Below are 19,118 nucleotides of genomic sequence, written 5' to 3' on the forward strand. Positions count from 1 at the left end.
AGCACTCAATCATAGTTTTGAGATAACTGCATTTGAAAATTCACTCGCCTATCATAAATCCAAGCGTATGAATTATTGTGAGATAAATAGCTCATATTTTGCATATGTTATTAGGTTTGGACATACCACACTATGCACAAATGATTCTATATGATTCATTTGATGGTTAGGTGAGATAGTCCCATTTTTGGGGTTTTTGGACTTAACACATTATGCACAAGCAACACAGAATTATTCTACTATTATAGCTACGTGATATATGCAATTGGCATTTCCTGTTTCCACTTGTTTGAGGGGGCTAATGGTATGCTTGTTTCTTTTCAAATTTTGCTGTTTGGACAATGTTGAATGTTAGTATGGTCTTGCTGTAACTAGAAAACTTTGTGGCAATCAATTAGTGCTGAAAGAGTTAAAAATATCGCCAGAAATGTGTCGCATTTGGTCAAAGCTATCAAGACATCTTTGGGACCAGAAAGTCACTCACCTAGCATTTGTCCTCCAGAAACGGAGAATTGAAACAGGTAGGCAGAAAAAGGTCAGTTATTGAGATAGGGTAGGGATGAAACACGTTTCGATTGTTCTCGTGTAACTTGATATTTTCCTTCAAAGACAATGATTTATAGTTCGTGTGATTTTGGAAATGAAAAAAAAACATCAGAGGCTTGGGCTCAAGGAGGCTGGTTTTCTGAAATTTGCAACATACAGCAGACTCCCGATTATCTGGCTCCGGTTTATCTGGGTTGCGGATTATCCGTGCATGATTTTTACTCTTACTCAATTTTTTCCTCAATCTCTATCGTGAGGAGCTGAAAGGGTTTGTTGCAATTTTCTTTCTAATTGGGTGTAATAACAAAGTCCAATGTGCTGATTTGTTAGGTATTATTGATATAAGTATACCTGCATTACACACTAGATCTCAGAATTTATTCTCCCTCTCATATAGTAGTTGCCTCGCGGCTGAGCTTAAAGCCACCGAGTGCGTCCACTGGGTTGCGGATGGTGGGCCGACCTTCAGATATAGAGGTTAGCTGCAAGATAAGCGAGTTCTCTTGTCGAATAAGCAGTCGTGGACAAAAAGCGGCGGTGTTCTGAGGGGGTATTGGGCTACCCTTGGGTAAGGTAGACCACTTAAATGATACCGGAACCAGTGAAGATACCGTGACTTGGCGACTGGGGGCCGCCAACAATTATGCCTCTCATCACCTGGGGGAGAGGGCAGCAGCTCTTCTTCACATGTGCGAAGGTGGAGACCATACTGGTCGGCACAGCAACACGCATTCCACTACGGGCGTGGTAACATTTACTTTAACGGCTGTAGTACTGCGATGTGGAAGGCAAGGGGAAACCACCCACCACATTATCATCCCGAGAAGTCGCAGCTACTCCACTAAATTTATATAATGACATGATGGAATTCTCTCGGGTATAATATTCCGGAGGTAAACTAGTCCCCCATTCGGATCTCCGGGCGGGGACTACTCGAGAGGGTACATTGGTCAAAGATGATAGAATGTTACGGATAGGAACGTGGAACGTCAGATCACTTCGTACCTGCGGTAAGCTAGAGCACTTGAAGGTGGAGATGCGACGAATGAACCTCGATGTATTAGGTATCAGCAAAATGAAGTGGCCCCAGGAAGGAGACTTTTGGAGTGGAAGCTACAGAATGATACACACAGGACTGTTAAATGGTAATGCTGGAGTAGGCATAATCCTTAGAAAGAGGGCCGGGATGCGTGTTAAAAGCTACCTGCAGTTTATTAATGCAAATTATTTTTTTCTTTCCCTTAACCCTTTCATTGCGTAACATTTTCTCAGAGTTGTTTCACATTGGCGGAGAATTTTTTTTCACTGCATTCACTTTGTTTTTCGAAAATATGTAAACGATTTCAATGAAAAAAGGATTTTTATATTCATTTCACTATTTATTAAACAATTTGTTAATGGCATCACAGTGATGCCATCCGCACCCATGTGAAAAAATGCTCCGGATATTATGCAACCCGTTACACAAACATTAGGTGACGACGGGCAACTAATATTTACGTAGCAACTAAGAAGCTTAAAATAATTTCTGAAATGATGGCGGAGTTGAATTATGAAAGAAGATAAAAATATTTTCAGTTATCATCCACTTTCCATGCATCAAATTTTGAGCAAATAAAAGTTTTCGAAGTTTAATCTTCACATTTATAAATTTTTAAATTTACCAGCAACTTAGATTTGTATGCAAACATATGAAAGTTATTTTATCTTTTTGACATTTTCTTTTGCGTTAATGCTATAAAAACTAACTTATAATTGTGGAATTCTTTGAAAAAAGGGTTCAAACACAGCCCTGGAACTTCTGCACATCATATATCATCAGAGCCACTTTTTAGTCGTTATAAGAACGTGAGGTGTATTATTTTTTCTGTTTGTCCTTAGAGTTTCATAGGTGTGTCTTTTTTGAGTAACTCAATAGATATTTCAAGAGATTATTATAATTTTCCATGCATAAACTCAGCAGTGTTGCCATGGAAGGGGGGTTATGGGTTACAACCCCCGTTGAGGCGCCAAAAACGGGTAAGATGGCCCCCGCACCCTCCGTAAGGGCCCTAAAATCTCCGGCAAAAACCCCTCATTTCAAAATCGTGGCTTCGCGACTGTATAAACTGTGTCCACAGAGATGAAATCTATCGATTAATTTTCGCACGACTTTGTTTGCATGTCCCCTACCTCCCACATCAGGATCCTTCGCCGCTGTGTAAATTATAGCATCTTGCACAAGGCCATTAGGCCCTGAAAGCATATATAATGTTATGCCGTGTTTGTGGCGCCAAAGCAACATGGACTCATGAATCAGAGTTCTTTACTCGGATAGTAAATTTATTTCATTCTTTGAGTGAATAATTTCAAAAGGGGTCGAACTTTATGCAAGGGGTCTCTTGGTATCGGATCATCTACTCCAGGGTCCCTGCCAAAATGCATGCAACGGAAAATTAGTTGAAATCGGTCTCGGGAAAAAGTGGTGTGAAGACAAGAAAAATCGAAGTTATTTTCCTACATTTTCCAATAATCTGGAATGGATGGCCATCTTGCAATACTTAATACAGTCGCACATTAGGTATATCAGACTAAAAATATCTCCCATTCCCTACGAGTAAGATTCCTATGCTCGGTCTTATCTAATTATAATAGCTCTATTTGGTCGAAGTAAAATATGTAAATTGCTTCAAAGTTAAAAAGACCTACGCGGAGAAGACCCAATGCAGTGTTCCAGGCATACACTTGAGTAAATTGTGCCAGAGGTAGTTTTATTGCGAGGAGATATTCTAAGCCTAGTTCACCTAAGGCTGATACATAAACGGTCCTTGGGGTTTGAAAATAGGAATAAAATTAAAAATAAAGGTTTCTCCCATACTCCACGTAAGTGGCTAAATATATGTAAAATCCTGATATTTCCAATAGAAAAAGGCTGTACGGTAATATTATAAAAAAATAAAATCTCTATAGGGGAGTGAAAATACACGCAATCGAAAGATGTCCGAAGTAGAGACTTTACTAATGGCGAGAGTCAAAAAAACTGAGAAGTAAGAGCTCACCTTCTCCACGACATGCACATAACAGAATACTTTGCATTTGCATGCATTTCTTATAAGAATGGCAAAAATACTTCTAAAAATAGAGATAACAGGCGACACAGAGCGACTTGTAGTCTATTCCGCGGTGACATAAAACGACTCTCTTTTTTTTGAGCACCATTTCCCCAATGATTTCCCCAATTCTAATTTCTCTTTCAAAATTAAATAAATATAAAAGTTTTCCTAGAACCCTCAATATTTCCCGTGAATAACGAATTGGTGGACGTAATTATTCGCGCCTAGTAACTTCAACAAACTCATACGAAGTAAATGAGAAAAAGTCGAAAAAATCTATTTCTTTTTCCGAAACCTATATAATCAAACCCCTATTGAAAGGATCGTTCAGAAAATGAGTTGCAAATATGTTATGGAAGAATGTTATGAGTTAAAACGGCATTATGTAAATATTAAGTTTAAACAATAATAAAAACAGAAACAGATTATTCAACTGTGTTTAGCGTGTGTATGGTGACCATATTTTGAAATACGAAAATATTTTTCGTTGGTGAGATGAAAGGAAGGTTATGACTAAATATTGTTTACAAAAAATTTAATACGACTAAAACGGGGATAATAAACTTCAAATCTGGCAACATTTAGCGCAAATATTCAGAAAAGTAAAGAAATTTCACATTTTAATTTTTTTGTAATGGCGAAAAATCTTACACATTACTCCACAAAGTGCTCCATTAATGTAAAAAAATGTACTAAAAAAATATAAACTTTTTTCAAAAATGGAGGCCATATCAAGGTAGCCTAATCCAATGGGCGTGCAGGAAACCATCGTGAGAGTAGAAAGAACAGAGCGGAGGATCGTAGGGAGCGATTGAAGGACATAGGGCGGCATGGCATCAATGTGATGCCACCCGCCCGTTGGCAGGACCTACGCTGGGCATCAATGCTATGCCATCCGCACTGAAAGGGTTAAGCAGGTTATTTTATTAGTGGGCACTGCTGTAATCTGAATTTAGTTACCAGTTTAGTTACTATATTATGAGCTCTGCCAAGCAGGTTGTCATTTGTCGGCTACTCCTCAACCTCGTACATTGGCCTCACTCAGTTTGTTGTTGTTTATATTCTTGTGAGCAATTCCTTTCTGCAGTGAGTGATCCTCCCAGAATGAGTAAATGCACCGGAACTAATGATGTCACCAACTCACCACAAGTGGGTGGCGAGTGTTGGGATATTTTTTTTTTAATTTCAAACCCCTGAGGCAATGGCGTAGCAAGAAAGATTTTTCTCACTATAGCTTATCTCTCTTATCAGTCTAACAATGTCCTATAATGATTTTTGGTTTTGAGTGGGAGTGAATGACCCCTTTTATTTTTGGATATATGTACATTAGGCCGGCCCTTATTTTTCAGAATTGCGAAAAGTTATGTTTTCCTGGTCTCAAAATGATCCAAATGGTGTTCATATTCACGTGTTAAAATTTGGTTACTTTAAAATAACGACAACCCGTGCCCCAAGGGCCCTAAGTACTAAGGACCCTCGATTGAGTTTTTTGGGGCCGAAAAAGCGCTATTTGTATGTAAAACGTAAAAGTAAAGCCCTTTAGGGCCGATTTTCTGTTTGTTTTAACCTATCTCTAAGCGTTTAGGAGATATCGTCCGTCGTAATGCAATCCCCCCCTAGGGCGCCACCCCGCACCGCGGCACCGCTGAGGTATGTCCCGCACCACTTACTAGAGACTTCCCCTCAACCCCCTCCCCTCCCTCGGCAAAGACCTTGCTCCTGATGAAAAGATTTACATGCTAGTGGTACAGTATTGAATAGGTTGTTCCTCTTGTGTCATGATTAATGTTGTTAAAGCCTATAATGTCAATTTTAACCCTTGAACGCCGTCCTATGTACTGGGTACCGACCCCTTAAACCTTGAATTTTTGCCACCAAACGGCCGCGAACCATTCCAGCAGGCTTTGTTCCAAAGTGTTTTTATGTACAAAATATTATAAGCATGTGATAGAAATGTGTCTATGAATAATAAAGGAATGAAGGGAATGAGCAGGGCTTCCAGGGCTCCAACAGTAGATAGAAATATTCAAGGAAGAAGAAACGAGGCAGTCAGTTCACGGATGTAGATCACTGTGGATAGATAGAGATAGTTCTTGTGTATAGTGTGCAAAGGATAGGAAGTGCTAAGTTTCTTAGGATGTAAGGAGAAAAGTAGTGAAATAAATACTTTATCATGAACGTGACGTTCATTTTAAGAATAGAACAACAAGGAAAGGCATGAAATCAAGACTAAATCCAGGCATTCAACTGGTTGGAAAAGAAAGTGAAGAAATACTCGGCTCAAATTTACCGACAGTGAGAGAAGTACTATGTGTTTTCTCTATCACCTAATGGGTTCGAAATTTGTAAGACTTAGTGCGAGAAAAACCGTGAGAAATGCGTCTCATCCATAGTATAAAACTAGAATTCCTGTTGTTACGGAAAATAAGGCGATTGAAAAGTTAGAAAAATGACGCAAAGAATGAATGAACGTGCAACGGCATAAAGAGAGCGCTAACTACAGTGGATATGAAGAGAAGAGAATCTTTCGTAACAAAACTTGATGACTTGCTTGACATTGCAAGGAGCGGTACCATTGGATTTTTGACGCGCAGGAAGGAAAGTGCAGTTAATCTCTCGGATAAATGTGCTTGGGCTGAAGAAATAAAGATCTTACGCAAATAAAGAGGAGAACGAAATGAAGTTATTGGTTGAATAGATTTCAATATATTCAAGAAGAAATGAAAAGATGTGGTTCTCCGCTCCTTTTGTTGCATTAGCTCCCATCAATGACCCGCAGTTCCTACGAAGACTTGTTAATTACGAAAGTGTTAACCTAGACATAGCGAAAGCAGCACAAAAGAGGTTTTCAAACCACTTGTGGTACATGAGTGAGGAGTTGGTAGGCCTGTCATTCTTTGACGGATCCATTTCTAGGTGTGAAAAAAAACGTGATATGCCGTATGTGGTCTTGTGTGGGAAAATATGATCCACCGAAGAAGGCATTCTATAAACGTAAAGACATGACTAAGGTATCTATACCAAATTTTATCACCACTAATTCGAGAAAGCTATTTAATGTATTGTAAATATGCATTGAATTCTTTGACGTGCACATGCGAGAATGGGATGAACATACAAGAACGATTTGCAAATTATTCGGGGTCATCAAGTGGGAAATGATTGTGCAGCGAGAAAAGTGAAACTAATTCAAGATTTTTAGGTAGTCACGTTGAAGGAAGAGAGCTTTCAAAATTTATTACTAAGTGTGACTTTTCATCGCAATACAACCCTTACGTGCGGAAAGGCACTTTCATTGCTAAATATAGGATGTCAGTGAAAAATGAGAAATACGATGAAAATCTATTTTATTTTGGTTAATGTACCGAAAATCATGGACAGAGTGAAAATAAATTGATCTCTTGGATTGGAAGTATTGTTATGGCAATTAAATTATTTCTAAGGTAAGCACATTCCTTCAGAGGCTAGATCTTGACATCAGGAGCAAAGTCTTTGCCGAGGGAGGGGAGGGGGTTGAGGGGAAGTCTCTAGTAAGTGGTGCGGGACATACCTCAGCGGTGCCGCGGTGCGGGGTGGCGCCCTAGGGGGGGGATTGCATTACGACGGACGATATCTCCTAAACGCTTAGAGATAGGTTAAAACAAACAGAAAATCGGCCCTAAGGGGCTTTACTTTTACGTTTTACATACAAATAGCGCTTTTTCGGCCCCAAAAAACTCAATCGAGGGTCCTTAGTACTTAGGGCCCTTGGGGCACGGGTTGCCGTTATTTTAAAGTAACCAAATTTTAACACGTGAATATGAACACCATTTGGATCATTTTGAGACCAGGAAAACATAACTTTTCGCAATTCTGAAAAATAAGGGCCGGCCTAATGTACATGCTTATCTTTCAGTTTTCAATGCTAGAAGTTATGTCTGAGGTGCTCGAATACAATGCTTTTCCCGTCTTCTCCTTGCAGGTTTGTTTTGTTGCCTGATTGTGGTCACGTGTTTGAGTCAACTTCTTTGGAGAAGAGCCTTTCAGAGTCTGCTCATGAGGTGAAACTGTTACAATGTCCAGTGTGTCACGTTGACATTCTGCAAGCTTATCGCTACAAAAATGCTGCCAAGTTGTGTTTGAACCGTGTGAATCAGGTGAGGTTCATGGTGATTGGTAATCTGCATCAAGTCAGCAGGAAAGTGGAGAAATTATTGGACAAGTTTAGGATGTATCCCTTAGAATCGGGTAAGTTTTTAATTTTCTCATTATTCCTCATTATTAGGTTTTAAATATATAAAATTACCAATGTTGATACAGTAAACTCTCGATTATACTAAGCAGGATTTTACGAAGTTTTTGATTATACGAAGTGATATGGCGGTCCCGGCGAAAAGCCTATGGTAATTACATGGCGTTATTCGATTATACGAAATGTTTTGAACTTACGAACCTCGGATCGGTCCCCAGGAGCGAAACGTATTCGTTTATACGAACTATGGCGAAATATTTGTCAACAAAACTAGTTACGCCGGGGTAAGTAGCTAAAAAAATCAGCGCTTCCAACTGTGGTTCATCAAAAGTGTGAAATCGTAAATGATAGTGCAACTTTGGGGAGAAAGGGTTCGCCTAAAACCTCACGGTGGGAATTTAGGGGAAGTAGGAGTTCAGTAAAATATCGCGACTGACATAATGCCCCTATTTACGTGCCTATTCGTAAACATCGCATCGACAATACTTCGTAGTTAAACATGTCAGGAAGGTCGCGCGGGGTATTTCGTACACTCCTAATTAAACCTTTGCGAACGTACTTGGTACGTTCGCAAAGCAGGCTGCTTTGACGTACTTCGAAGACTACTTGACCACTTTTCGCCGAAGCACTTCGAAGGGTCCCTAATCCGGGACCCTTTCCTCGACGAGCTAACCCTCGCTAGCTCCTTTCTTCGACCCTCCGAGCGGGGGGCCTCTCTCCCCAAAACTGACCGTTCTAACTGCATTTTGAAAATCTATCAATCAATGCCATCATCAAAAAAATAATTGTTTGCATCGCACTCCTGCCAATCAGGCATTCAAGTACGTCTCTGAACCGTGTTTATGCGACGAGAAATAACGATTTTGTAAACTTTACTAAAATGGCCAAGTTAATAAAATTTTCATTTTTCATCGCAGAAACACGGTTCAAAGACGTACTCCACTATAATCGCAAATTGCTGGAAATCGGCCGGATTCCCTTTGATATCGCATCATGAGGATGTTCTCGAGGTTGGTAATTGATACTAATCGCCTACTAGTAATTCTATTGTTTTAATATCATGGCTATGATGGATTCGTTACGTTATACCTTCAGGAAGCTGCAGCGGATAAAATCGCTGATGAGATTAGAGGCTAAAAGATGATTTTGAAAAGTTCTTGGAAAAAGCAGGAAGAGCACAGCGCGCAACATCAAACGATTATATTGCCCATGACGATGATCTCCGGGCTTGCAACAATGCGACGCCGGTACCTGCATCGGAAGAAGCAGCGGACGGGACTAGTCAGAATAGCAGTGACGACGAAGATGAAAGTAAAGAAGTAATTTCACCAAATAAAAAAAGTACCTGCTGCCATCCAAACATTAAGATATTTTGATCTGGCTAACTAGTTAGGTCCCCAATTTCATTCCCATTTATGCAAGTGAGAAACCATGGTGGAAGCGGCGATGGAGAAGGGCAAAAAGAAAAATTAAACAGATTTTTTTAGCAATATCTTTTTGTGTTTACAACAGCCTTCCTGAATAAACAACTTAAATATCTTCAGTATTGGGCTCTATTAACCACCAACTTATTTTTCAGGCTACTCGTAATGAAGACGCACTTCTAACTCTTACCATGAGCTTTCTTCTCGCACGTCTCCCCGTTTTCCCATGCCGAGGGAACTTTCTTTCCAAAGTCTTTGTTAACTTCCTCCCGCGGCCTTCTGCTGATCTTGCCGACACCCACCTTACGCATCCCAAATCCCTCCTTCCCCAGTATTTCCCTTCACTCCCTCCCTAAGGCTACGGAGCATTGAGTGCGTCGTAGAAAAATACGACCCCCAAACGTAAACTGAGGCAGAGCTGAAGGCCCTTTCCCCACCTTTCTTTCTCCTGCCCCCTCCACCCCACCATATGCTGACCACTTCTTTCCTCAGGCAATCCCCATTCCACTCCTATTCACCCCTCCCACTGGGAACGTTCCCCGATTGTGGAGAAGGGCATGGTTCATCTTTACCTGCAACGGGGGTAAGTTATTAATGGGAGAGAGGCTGAAGAAGTATCTTCTACTATCAGGGAAATGGTGCCACGCTTATAATTGTCTCTCTTCTTCTATGCTGACGTTTCAATTGAAATTATTTTCTTTGCTCTTTCCACACTATATTTATTTACGGTTATGGCGCGACTATTTTTTAGTGCTAAAGCTAAGAAAATCTTTTCTCTATGTCAATGATCCTTTGCATAACTTTCAATACGGCGGAGAAAGGAACAGGAAAACTAAATGAGGTGAAGGTACAAGTTTTTGCGTGACATTTTTGAGAATTCACGCAAGTGAACCAATACTTCACACACCTTGTGAAATTATGAAACATCTCTTGTAGGAAAACAATCAATGCGGATAATAACGATTCTCTATTTATTTCTCCGATAATGGAAGATGTTTCTCTTGTTGTTTTCCGGTTGGAACCTTGCTCCTGTCGGCATAAAAGAAGAGAGAAATACTATATGAACATAGCACTTCACACTCGGTATGAAGAATATGGTCGTGATGAAGAATGAAGTCTTTCGTAGCAACGTCTGCAAAGATGATGGAACACAGTATCCGGATGGAGAACTCAAAACAGAATTTACTTCAAATATTCGCCAGAAGATAATCATATCCTACGTAATTTATAATCGTAACTGAATCTCAACAAAAATAACCAATGGAAAAGGTAGCACATTCAACTGAATATACAGAGTAACTCGAAATATTAACTTACGAAGGTTATTTTGGAAACGGGTGGAGGCCCCCGTTTTTTTTTTCTCGTCACTGAGCAATAGAGGGCGACATAAATGGCGGTTAGGCCGGCTGCCGCTAAAATTCCGTGGGTGCTGGAAACAAATATCTATCTAACGCGTACTTAATTGCTGTTATTCGCTCCTAACCACAAATTTATAACATTAAATTCTTATAATAAACTTTGCAATTCATTATTTGATTACGTTTTCTAAAGTGGTCAGGAATTTCTTAAGCGATCGTTGATGTTGAAGTATGAACGAGAAATGGGAATTTTATGGTGGTATAATTATTTAACGATCTTTCACCGCATAAATGGATAACAAAAAGCCTTTTCTATGAATAATAACGAGAATGACCACCAAAAACATTTAAATAAGACCAATAAAGACAAAAAAGGGCAGTAGAAACAAAAGCAAACATTTTTTTCGTGACTTATGAAAAAGGTTTGAAATAACGAAACTTGACTTTACGAAGTGCCAATTTTCCGGTCCCACTGACTTCGTAAAATCAAGAGTTTACTGTATAAGCATATGATACATATAAACTTCATGCAATAATACAGGCATAATTAGGCCCCTCAAAGTATGCATTATACCTTAATATCCACATGCAAACACAAAGATCATTCACATTCTTTTAATATCTTCATTGGTGTAATAATTCATTTCAGAGAGCATTGTATGGATTCAATTTTATCACACTGGTTTTCAAAATTGAAAGCCTCCATAAACTGAGCCTAAGGCTAGTACCAGTATTTTAAAGTTTGAATTCCCATCGCTAATTTGCCTATTCTGCTGAGGCTCAATCTGAAACGTGCATCAAACTTAAATATTTCTATCTACATGTATTTCGTTTTCATTATCCCTAAAATTAGTTAATTGCAATGAATATATTTTCCCTGAATACCCTTTGGCAGATAATCATTAGCAAATGACTTTAAAAACATGAAGATAATGGAGAATTTTAACATGAAAGCACAAGCAACACCAAGCAAGATATATCATAACAAGTACCACACGCTTCAACTTCGCCTCCTCTGTTTGAAGCTGTATGCTTTGGATACACCTCTTAAATTCCTCCTCCATTTGGATGATGTGTCCAGCAGCCTTGGCATTGGCTAGTTCCTGCTCCTTGATGGCACAAGCAATCTCTGCTTCTCTCTTCCGGATCCGCTGGATGGCATCCTACTTTTCATTGTAAGATGCCATGAGTCCCAGCCTAGCCTCCATTTCCTTCTCAATGGCCGCTTCCCTGATTAATTATGCCTTTTTGTATTGCAAGGAGTCCCTGCAGATTGCATCCTCGGAGTGTATGCTTCCTCTCGATTGTGGTCATTTAACTCAGAGGAAAAATAAGAAAGTTTACCGTTGATTAATGAAAATCATGTGATATAATTCCTGGAAATAGCATCAAGTAACTCAACTTAACTCTAATCATGATGATTATATTTTATATGCAATGACATTTTATAAAAGTCGCAGAAAAATAACCACATAATACACAAAGGATAGTATGATGCAGGTCAATTTCTCTTTAATGAAGTTGTATTCCTTTGAACGCAATCATGATACTGTACACATTTAATATTTTTTGACTGACGGATCAGATGCCATATGATAATATTTTACTCGATAATAATCTCAGTATGGCATTAAGGAATTCCCTTCAATAATGATAAGAACATACCTGCTTTTTTTAATCAACTTGCCTGATGTCTCAGAAATGTTGAGAGGAAGTAAACAATCCAAGGTCCCATCCCTATCCACCGGGGAAACGCTAGGGACCGCCAACACATCACAGTCCCCAGCATTCGGCGGAGAGTAGGAGACGGATGGCAAGGCTATTTCCATCTTTGGTGGCAAATATTCCTTACTGGTGGATGTCATTGGTCCGCCACCACTCTTCATCATCTCCTGCCTTTCATTCGCCAGCTCTTCCTGTTTCCTCATCTTAATATTATCCCAATTCTTTCTCAATTGCTTGGCGGTACGCTGTGAGGTAGAAAAATTATCCGTTACATTGAGGTTTATGACACAAAATATATCACTGGACTTGTAACCAAACCAAAAATAAATATCCATCACTACAGCCACAATTGATAATGCTACACGTACACCACGTATATTCACGAATTTTTATTTACTTTGCCACGAAATAACAATTACAGCAACTCCGCCACCATTGCGGAGTCGTTTTAATTGTTACCCCTACCCCGCCGCTACACGCTGAAACCAAAAGCTTCACAATAATAATTCCATTTACATTCCATTAACTTGGAATTATTGTTGTGAAGCTTTTAATTTCGGCGTAGGAAAATAAGATTTACTGGTATTGCATGGTGCGAATCACATCTCGTCTTGTATTGGAAATGAAGGGAAATACTTTTCGTGGAAAATCTCTGGCCGTGACATAATCACGAAGATTTTTTGCAATCTACCAACAAAATGCACTTTATGAGGATTTCAGAAAAGAATTTTAAAAAAGTCAAAGCTTCTCACCGGTTTTTAAACACCAAAACAAATGAATGATTTCTATCAACTCAAGCTACGTACATGTGACCAACAGAGTTACACGAGTAATGTTAGATTTTTGTTGAAAATGAGCAAGTTGTCTCGCGAACTGCCGAGCATGGATAGTCGCAATCGCAGAATGGCTCTTCATGAAAATATCTCCGAATTTATGGATAGTGTTAAAATTATGACTTTGATAAATAGTTAGCGATCAATCAGCAACCATTTTTCATAATTAAGGGTTCATTGAAACAAAAATCTTTTCAACTATCAGACAATGCATTTATCACCATCATACTTCCAAACATACTTACCTTCCGAACAAATTCGTTTGAATTAAATTCGTCCTGCACATCCAACCAGGCTCTCGCCTTCTTCGCATTCGATTCGCATCCGTCTTCTTGCTTTCCAACACCTCCAGATGCTAGTTATGATGCCAATCAACAACTTCATCTCTTCCCTTGTAATCCTGTCTGTTGTGTGCGGAAATAATATTCAGACTCAGTTGTGAGGCACAACGGATTTATTTAGCCAGCAACACAAATGATTTAGGTAAGGCCAGGGCTCGCGTTCGACACCCGGAAATTGACTGTCTTTGCCCGCGTGTTTCCGCCCAACATGCAACACGAAAGAAAGCACTGCTGAATATCCCTTAACAAGATGGCCTGATTCAAAACACATTTCAATTACATTACAACATTACAATCACATGCACAATACATGACACTGTCCATCTCGTTGTCCTCCATATTTATTAATAAAAGCGATCCTTCTTTTTGCTGATGCGTTCTTGCTGCAATGAACTGTGGGCAGCAAACGTCACACAAAGCAAGATGTAGATATGAGAATTGCAGCGATCAACTCAACACTCACTACTTCGAAGAGGAAGAGTTTGTTGTTGCTGTAGGAACGTTCTTGACTGCGAATAGTAGATGGAGATACAACTCTTTCTCATCCCACTCCGGCGATAACAGTATTGTTTAAAAATACGGCCCTAAGACTCATAAGATGTGATTTTTTCGCTAATTCACATAAAATCGCAAAAAATACAAAATTTCGTTTTTATTGGTAAACCAATTTCGCATTATTTTGTGTTATTTCGTGTTATTTTGCAATATCCCATCTTGCATATTTCACGGACCTCTAGTAATTACTAGTAAATATTTACTGGAAATTGTTGAGTACCTGTGCCCATTAGTAGTTATTGAAACTACATTTCTACCTGTCCCTGGTTTTACAAGGTATGATGGGAAGTGACACACTTTAGGGTGAGGTTGTTCACCTCCGACCATCAGACATTGTATATGTTGTTCTCAAACATAACAGAATCATGCACTGAATTGTTGAGGCCTTTACTTTGTAGAATTCCATATTTAATGTTTGGAAGGAAATTTCTTAGCTTTTCTACAAAAACAAGCACTGAAGAAAAACTTGGAAGATTCCCCAGCGTCCCCTCGAAACTCGACCCTGATGAATTCATTCTCACTTACGTGTGAAATAAAATTTAAAAAAATACTGCGGGATATCAGTATCCCATCCTCGTCGCCAAATGTTGTGTGCAGAAATAATATTCAGACTCAGTTGTGAGGCACAACGGATAACATTCAACAATGGTTTTTGTAGAAAAGCTAAGAAATTTCCTTCCAAACATTATAACAGAATCATTTTAATTTCACCTTGATTTTGTGAAAATGCATGACAACACTTTTCTTTGAATAATTTACAGATTTCAAGGAGAGCTTTCAGCTTGTAGATAAGTTGAGTGAGTTTACAAAAAGAAATAAGAAGTCGCATGGTCCAGCTGTCATTCCATACTCCCTGGAAGCTCGTATGAATTTTGTATTGTCTATCATTTGTCATTTACGTGACCTTAGGGGCAAGATGGGTTCTTCCAAAATGGAGCAGGAATGTGTGGATTCTGCAAACTCTCTGATTAAAATACTTTTGGGAAATGTTCACAATATAACTCCTCAAGAGTTTAGTGACTACGAGGGAGAATTTCTGCGCATTCTTATTTTGACGAGGTTACGTGCCTTGGAAAGCAGTATGGCCACCAGTAGAAGGGAAAATATGAAAAATTCCACAAGTGAAAAACATCAGAAGTTGGTTGAATGTGAAAAGGAATATGAAAAATTTCAGAAGTGGGTTGATAATCCTCGTGCATTTCTCAAAGGAGAGTATTTAGAAATGATAAGACAACTCAGTAAAGTTTTGGTGTCTTTAAACAGTGAAGAATTCCACTCATTCTTCGCCATCTTTTCCATTTTCCCTTTGAAACCAAGGAATATTGTGTTTGATCTACATGAGGGTAGTTGGTATGGATGTCCAAATGGTCGCATTTTTTCTGTTTGTGGATTAGAACAAGGTAAACAAGCAACTAATTGTAATCAGTGCAATGGTGAAATATCGGGAGGCAGTCACCAATTTTTTTCAAATCTTTTACTTTTGAAGTAATTATTGCTGTGGTCATCCATGCACAAATTTTCATTTTGACTGCAGTTAATATTGGCATTAATAGCTGGCAAAACTGAAGCATAATTACTATCAAATTATTGACAGATAATTTTAAAATTTTGTTTCCTATGATAATGTTAAATATTATATGATTAATAATCATTTGGATTGTCTTTTGAAAATTTGGATTGGAAGTATCCTGAAGTAGTGGCTATTATACTTGAATATTTCAAATGTTGGTCTCATTTTCCTTCAATTTAGACTGATATGGGTTACTTGTCAAGCTGTCTTACATATTGTTGATACATTTACTATGAGTTAATCATGGGAACATTTTTTTAACAATCCCTCTTGTGGTCAATCTCATTCTCATACTGTTCTTTTAAAACTATCTAGATATGAAGAGTAGCCTTGTCCTAGTTATTTTTTATAATCTAAGCATTTATTAGGAAAGATTCTTTCGCTGAATGTTGGAGTCAAAACCCCCGATATGTGTGCACTTAATGAGTGTTGTTTTTATAAATATTGCATGGAAAAAGGATGTGATTATTTGCAGGAGGTTTGCTATCGAATCAAAGCCAATTTATTCTTTTAGTATGCTCCCTTGTGTAATTTCATAAGCCAATGCATGTTTTGAATTATTATGTATCTGCTTATTGATCCATTATGGATTTATGCATATGGTAGAGTTCTGACATTCCCCCATGAAAATGCCTATTCAATTAAAATGATTCTTTATTGGAAATTAGCTATGTAATAACTAATGTCCATGCTTGATCATTAGTTTTTTAGCAAACTTCGATCAGTGAATACTCATCTATACTAAGAGCCATCAGGGTCATTTGTAGTCTCTCATACTAAACCATTTTGGGCATATGTAGTTTATATGAATGGCAATGGCCTTTTTATCCTTTTTAGGCTACTCATTATTCCCATTTTAGAGTTACTCAATTAAGGCATTGGAGTTATAAGTTATCATTACAGTTTTTTGGTACAAATCTGTTTATGTAATTAGCATTGAAGGCTGTGCAAGCTCTGTTTTCAAGCTCTTCATTGTGTAATTTACATAACAAATCTCGTATAGGTTCACTCACAACTACTGTTTTCATGTTAAATGACATTTTTAATCATAGAGGACTAAGAGTTAAATAGGTTGAAGACTTGAGTATTAATCTGTATGTGATGGTAAGTTTTGAAATTACTATGGTATTTGTTTTATATTGTGGCTCTTAAAAGTTTTTGGAGCAAATCTTTCCTTGAAGGAAAAATATTTTAAATGTGTTGTAGTCTTTATATGGGTTGCTATGTTTGTTTGCTCGCTCTTTCTGATGCATTATCTTTCTATAAGAAATCAACAATAATGTAAAAGCTGTACAGAAATGGCCCTGTAAGTATGCATCTGGAATACATATGCATCAATAAAGCATTTTTTCTTTGAAAGTGTGTTACAAGCCCTTTCATATTTATGTACTCCAGACATTAATTCAGACAATGTATATTTGGAGTTCATGTACACTTATATTACATATTAAAATTAAAGTGAATGATACACTCAACGTTATTACGATTCACCTGCAGTCATTTCATACTGAATGGTGGTCTTCATTAAAATCAACTCAATGGTTAATTGATTTCAATTCAACTTTATTCTATTAGATATCTGCATTGAGGAAAAGGCATCTTGAAGAACTGAACTCTAGCTCTGGTATACATATTTCTTTTGTGAAGGTGCATTTATTAAAGACATCATTACAAGGTGATGGAAATATCACAGTATGGAACAAAAGTCAGCGTTAAATGAAAAAGAAAATGTTTAGCAATGCATATGTGGCCTGAAAGGAGGAGGAATACGCAAATATTCTAAGTAAAACCATTATGTGGTCTCGAAGGCTTAAACAACTTAAGTTCACTTCACTATTGAATTATGTAAGTTTGAAAAGTGGTCTCACATTTTGAGCAAATGCACCATGATTAATAATGCTAACTGTAGACTACTAAGCAAACAAATATCCACAATAATTGTACAATATGCTAATCTTTGCAAATGCTGACACATATGAGCTTCACTGTGGATATTTCAAGGTTTTGTTGGGAGAAATAGATTATGTTATGGTGGCTGCAATGATTATGATGACATATGTTAATGAAAGTCACACTTATGACTTTTGAGAAGTAGCAAAGACAATCCTAACTCTTAGTTTAACGAAAATTCATCACAAACAGCAAACTCAAGAGCTTCTCGCTCAATACTGATGTTGCCATGTTCCTTTCTTCTTTTAATGAGCTCCCTTTGCCTATTTGAAGAGCATTTATTTCTACATAAATAGATCAATTAAATTCTTAAGAGTTAGCAAATTATAGAATTCTAATGATTTAGTGAATATGTACCAATTTTTCTTACCCTGTCGATTTCTGAAACAACAATGCCTGTTCGCTGTCCGTTTGAAGTCTGTTGATAGCCTGTTGGAGATTAGTGAACAGAGTATAAACAGGCAACGAACAATCTCGGGTCACTCACAAGTAGGAACAACTTACGAACAGCCTACCAACAGTTTGTACTCTGTTTGCAGCTTGTTCCTTAACAGGCAGGCAACAAGCATTTCGGGAACAATAGTGAACAAGATTTTAACAGGCAGGGGCCGGTTGGTAGTTTGTTTCACCGAACAGGGAATGAACAGACAACAGTGAACAAACACTAAACACCCTATCGATTTACGTAAAAATAATGCCTGTTCGCTGTCAGTTTGGAACCTTTTGGAGATTTTGAGAACAAATTATGAACAACGTACGAACAATTGTTTTAAGTTTCGGAATTTGGACAACAATTTGGATTAATCCAAATTTAATTGAGTACAAGGAAGTTTAATTGAATCCAAAGAAAATATCATCTACTTAAACAGTAATTATATACGGTTGAATTCATTATCACGATTACCATCAACCACGGATGACGGTTATTGAAGTGAGCACGCAAATTATATTAGCTATCTGCTCGGCTAACGCACGTTTAGTACTTTACTTCGCCAATTACAGGCAGGGGCCGTATGTTTCAGCCAAAGAGTATGTTCTCTGTTGTTTCAGCGGACTGGGAACGAACAGACAACAGTGAACGGACAGTCAACAGGCAAGGGCCGGTTCATAGTCCGTTTCACGGTACAGGGTACGAACAGAAAACAATGAACAGCTAGTGAACAGGTTCTCAACAAGGACGGAAAGATAGCGTGGTGCTGCTACCTACCTATAGAAGATATAACCGCAATAACCGATACCGTTATCCGGACAGTTTACGAGCACATGGTCAACTGTGTTGTGGTGAAGTTGTTGGTTGCGGAGAAAACAGTTATTTATTTGATTATTATTTAACCTGTGCTAAATGCCCGCAGTGACGAATTAAGTAATTCGTGCATCCATTCAGTGATAGTGAAAGTCGTGAAGTGATATTTGTTCTTGAGTGTGTATTTAATAATTTATTGTGTCTCTTAAGTTTTTGAGCAAGTACTGAGATTTGTATTATGCGTATGTGC

The 19,118-nt window shown here is 38.2% G+C and overlaps 1 protein-coding gene across 1 annotated transcript in view; it reads left to right on the forward strand.

The window, feature by feature from the left end:
- The window catches only part of LOC124157439 (NFX1-type zinc finger-containing protein 1-like), a 32,280-nt gene extending 16,633 nt beyond the window's left edge, over positions 1-15,647 (forward strand). Inside the window, exons 4-5 of the mRNA XM_046532138.1 lie at positions 7,600-7,865; positions 14,867-15,647. Of these exons, the coding sequence (XP_046388094.1) occupies positions 7,600-7,865; positions 14,867-15,594 (994 nt within the window). The 3' untranslated portion in view covers positions 15,595-15,647. The remainder of the gene's footprint in view (positions 1-7,599; positions 7,866-14,866) is intronic.
- Positions 15,648-19,118: the final 3,471 nt, after the last annotated feature.

The sequence above is a fragment of the Ischnura elegans genome, chromosome 4 (assembly GCF_921293095.1).
Source record: "Ischnura elegans chromosome 4, ioIscEleg1.1, whole genome shotgun sequence".
NCBI classification, from domain to species: domain Eukaryota; kingdom Metazoa; phylum Arthropoda; class Insecta; order Odonata; family Coenagrionidae; genus Ischnura; species Ischnura elegans.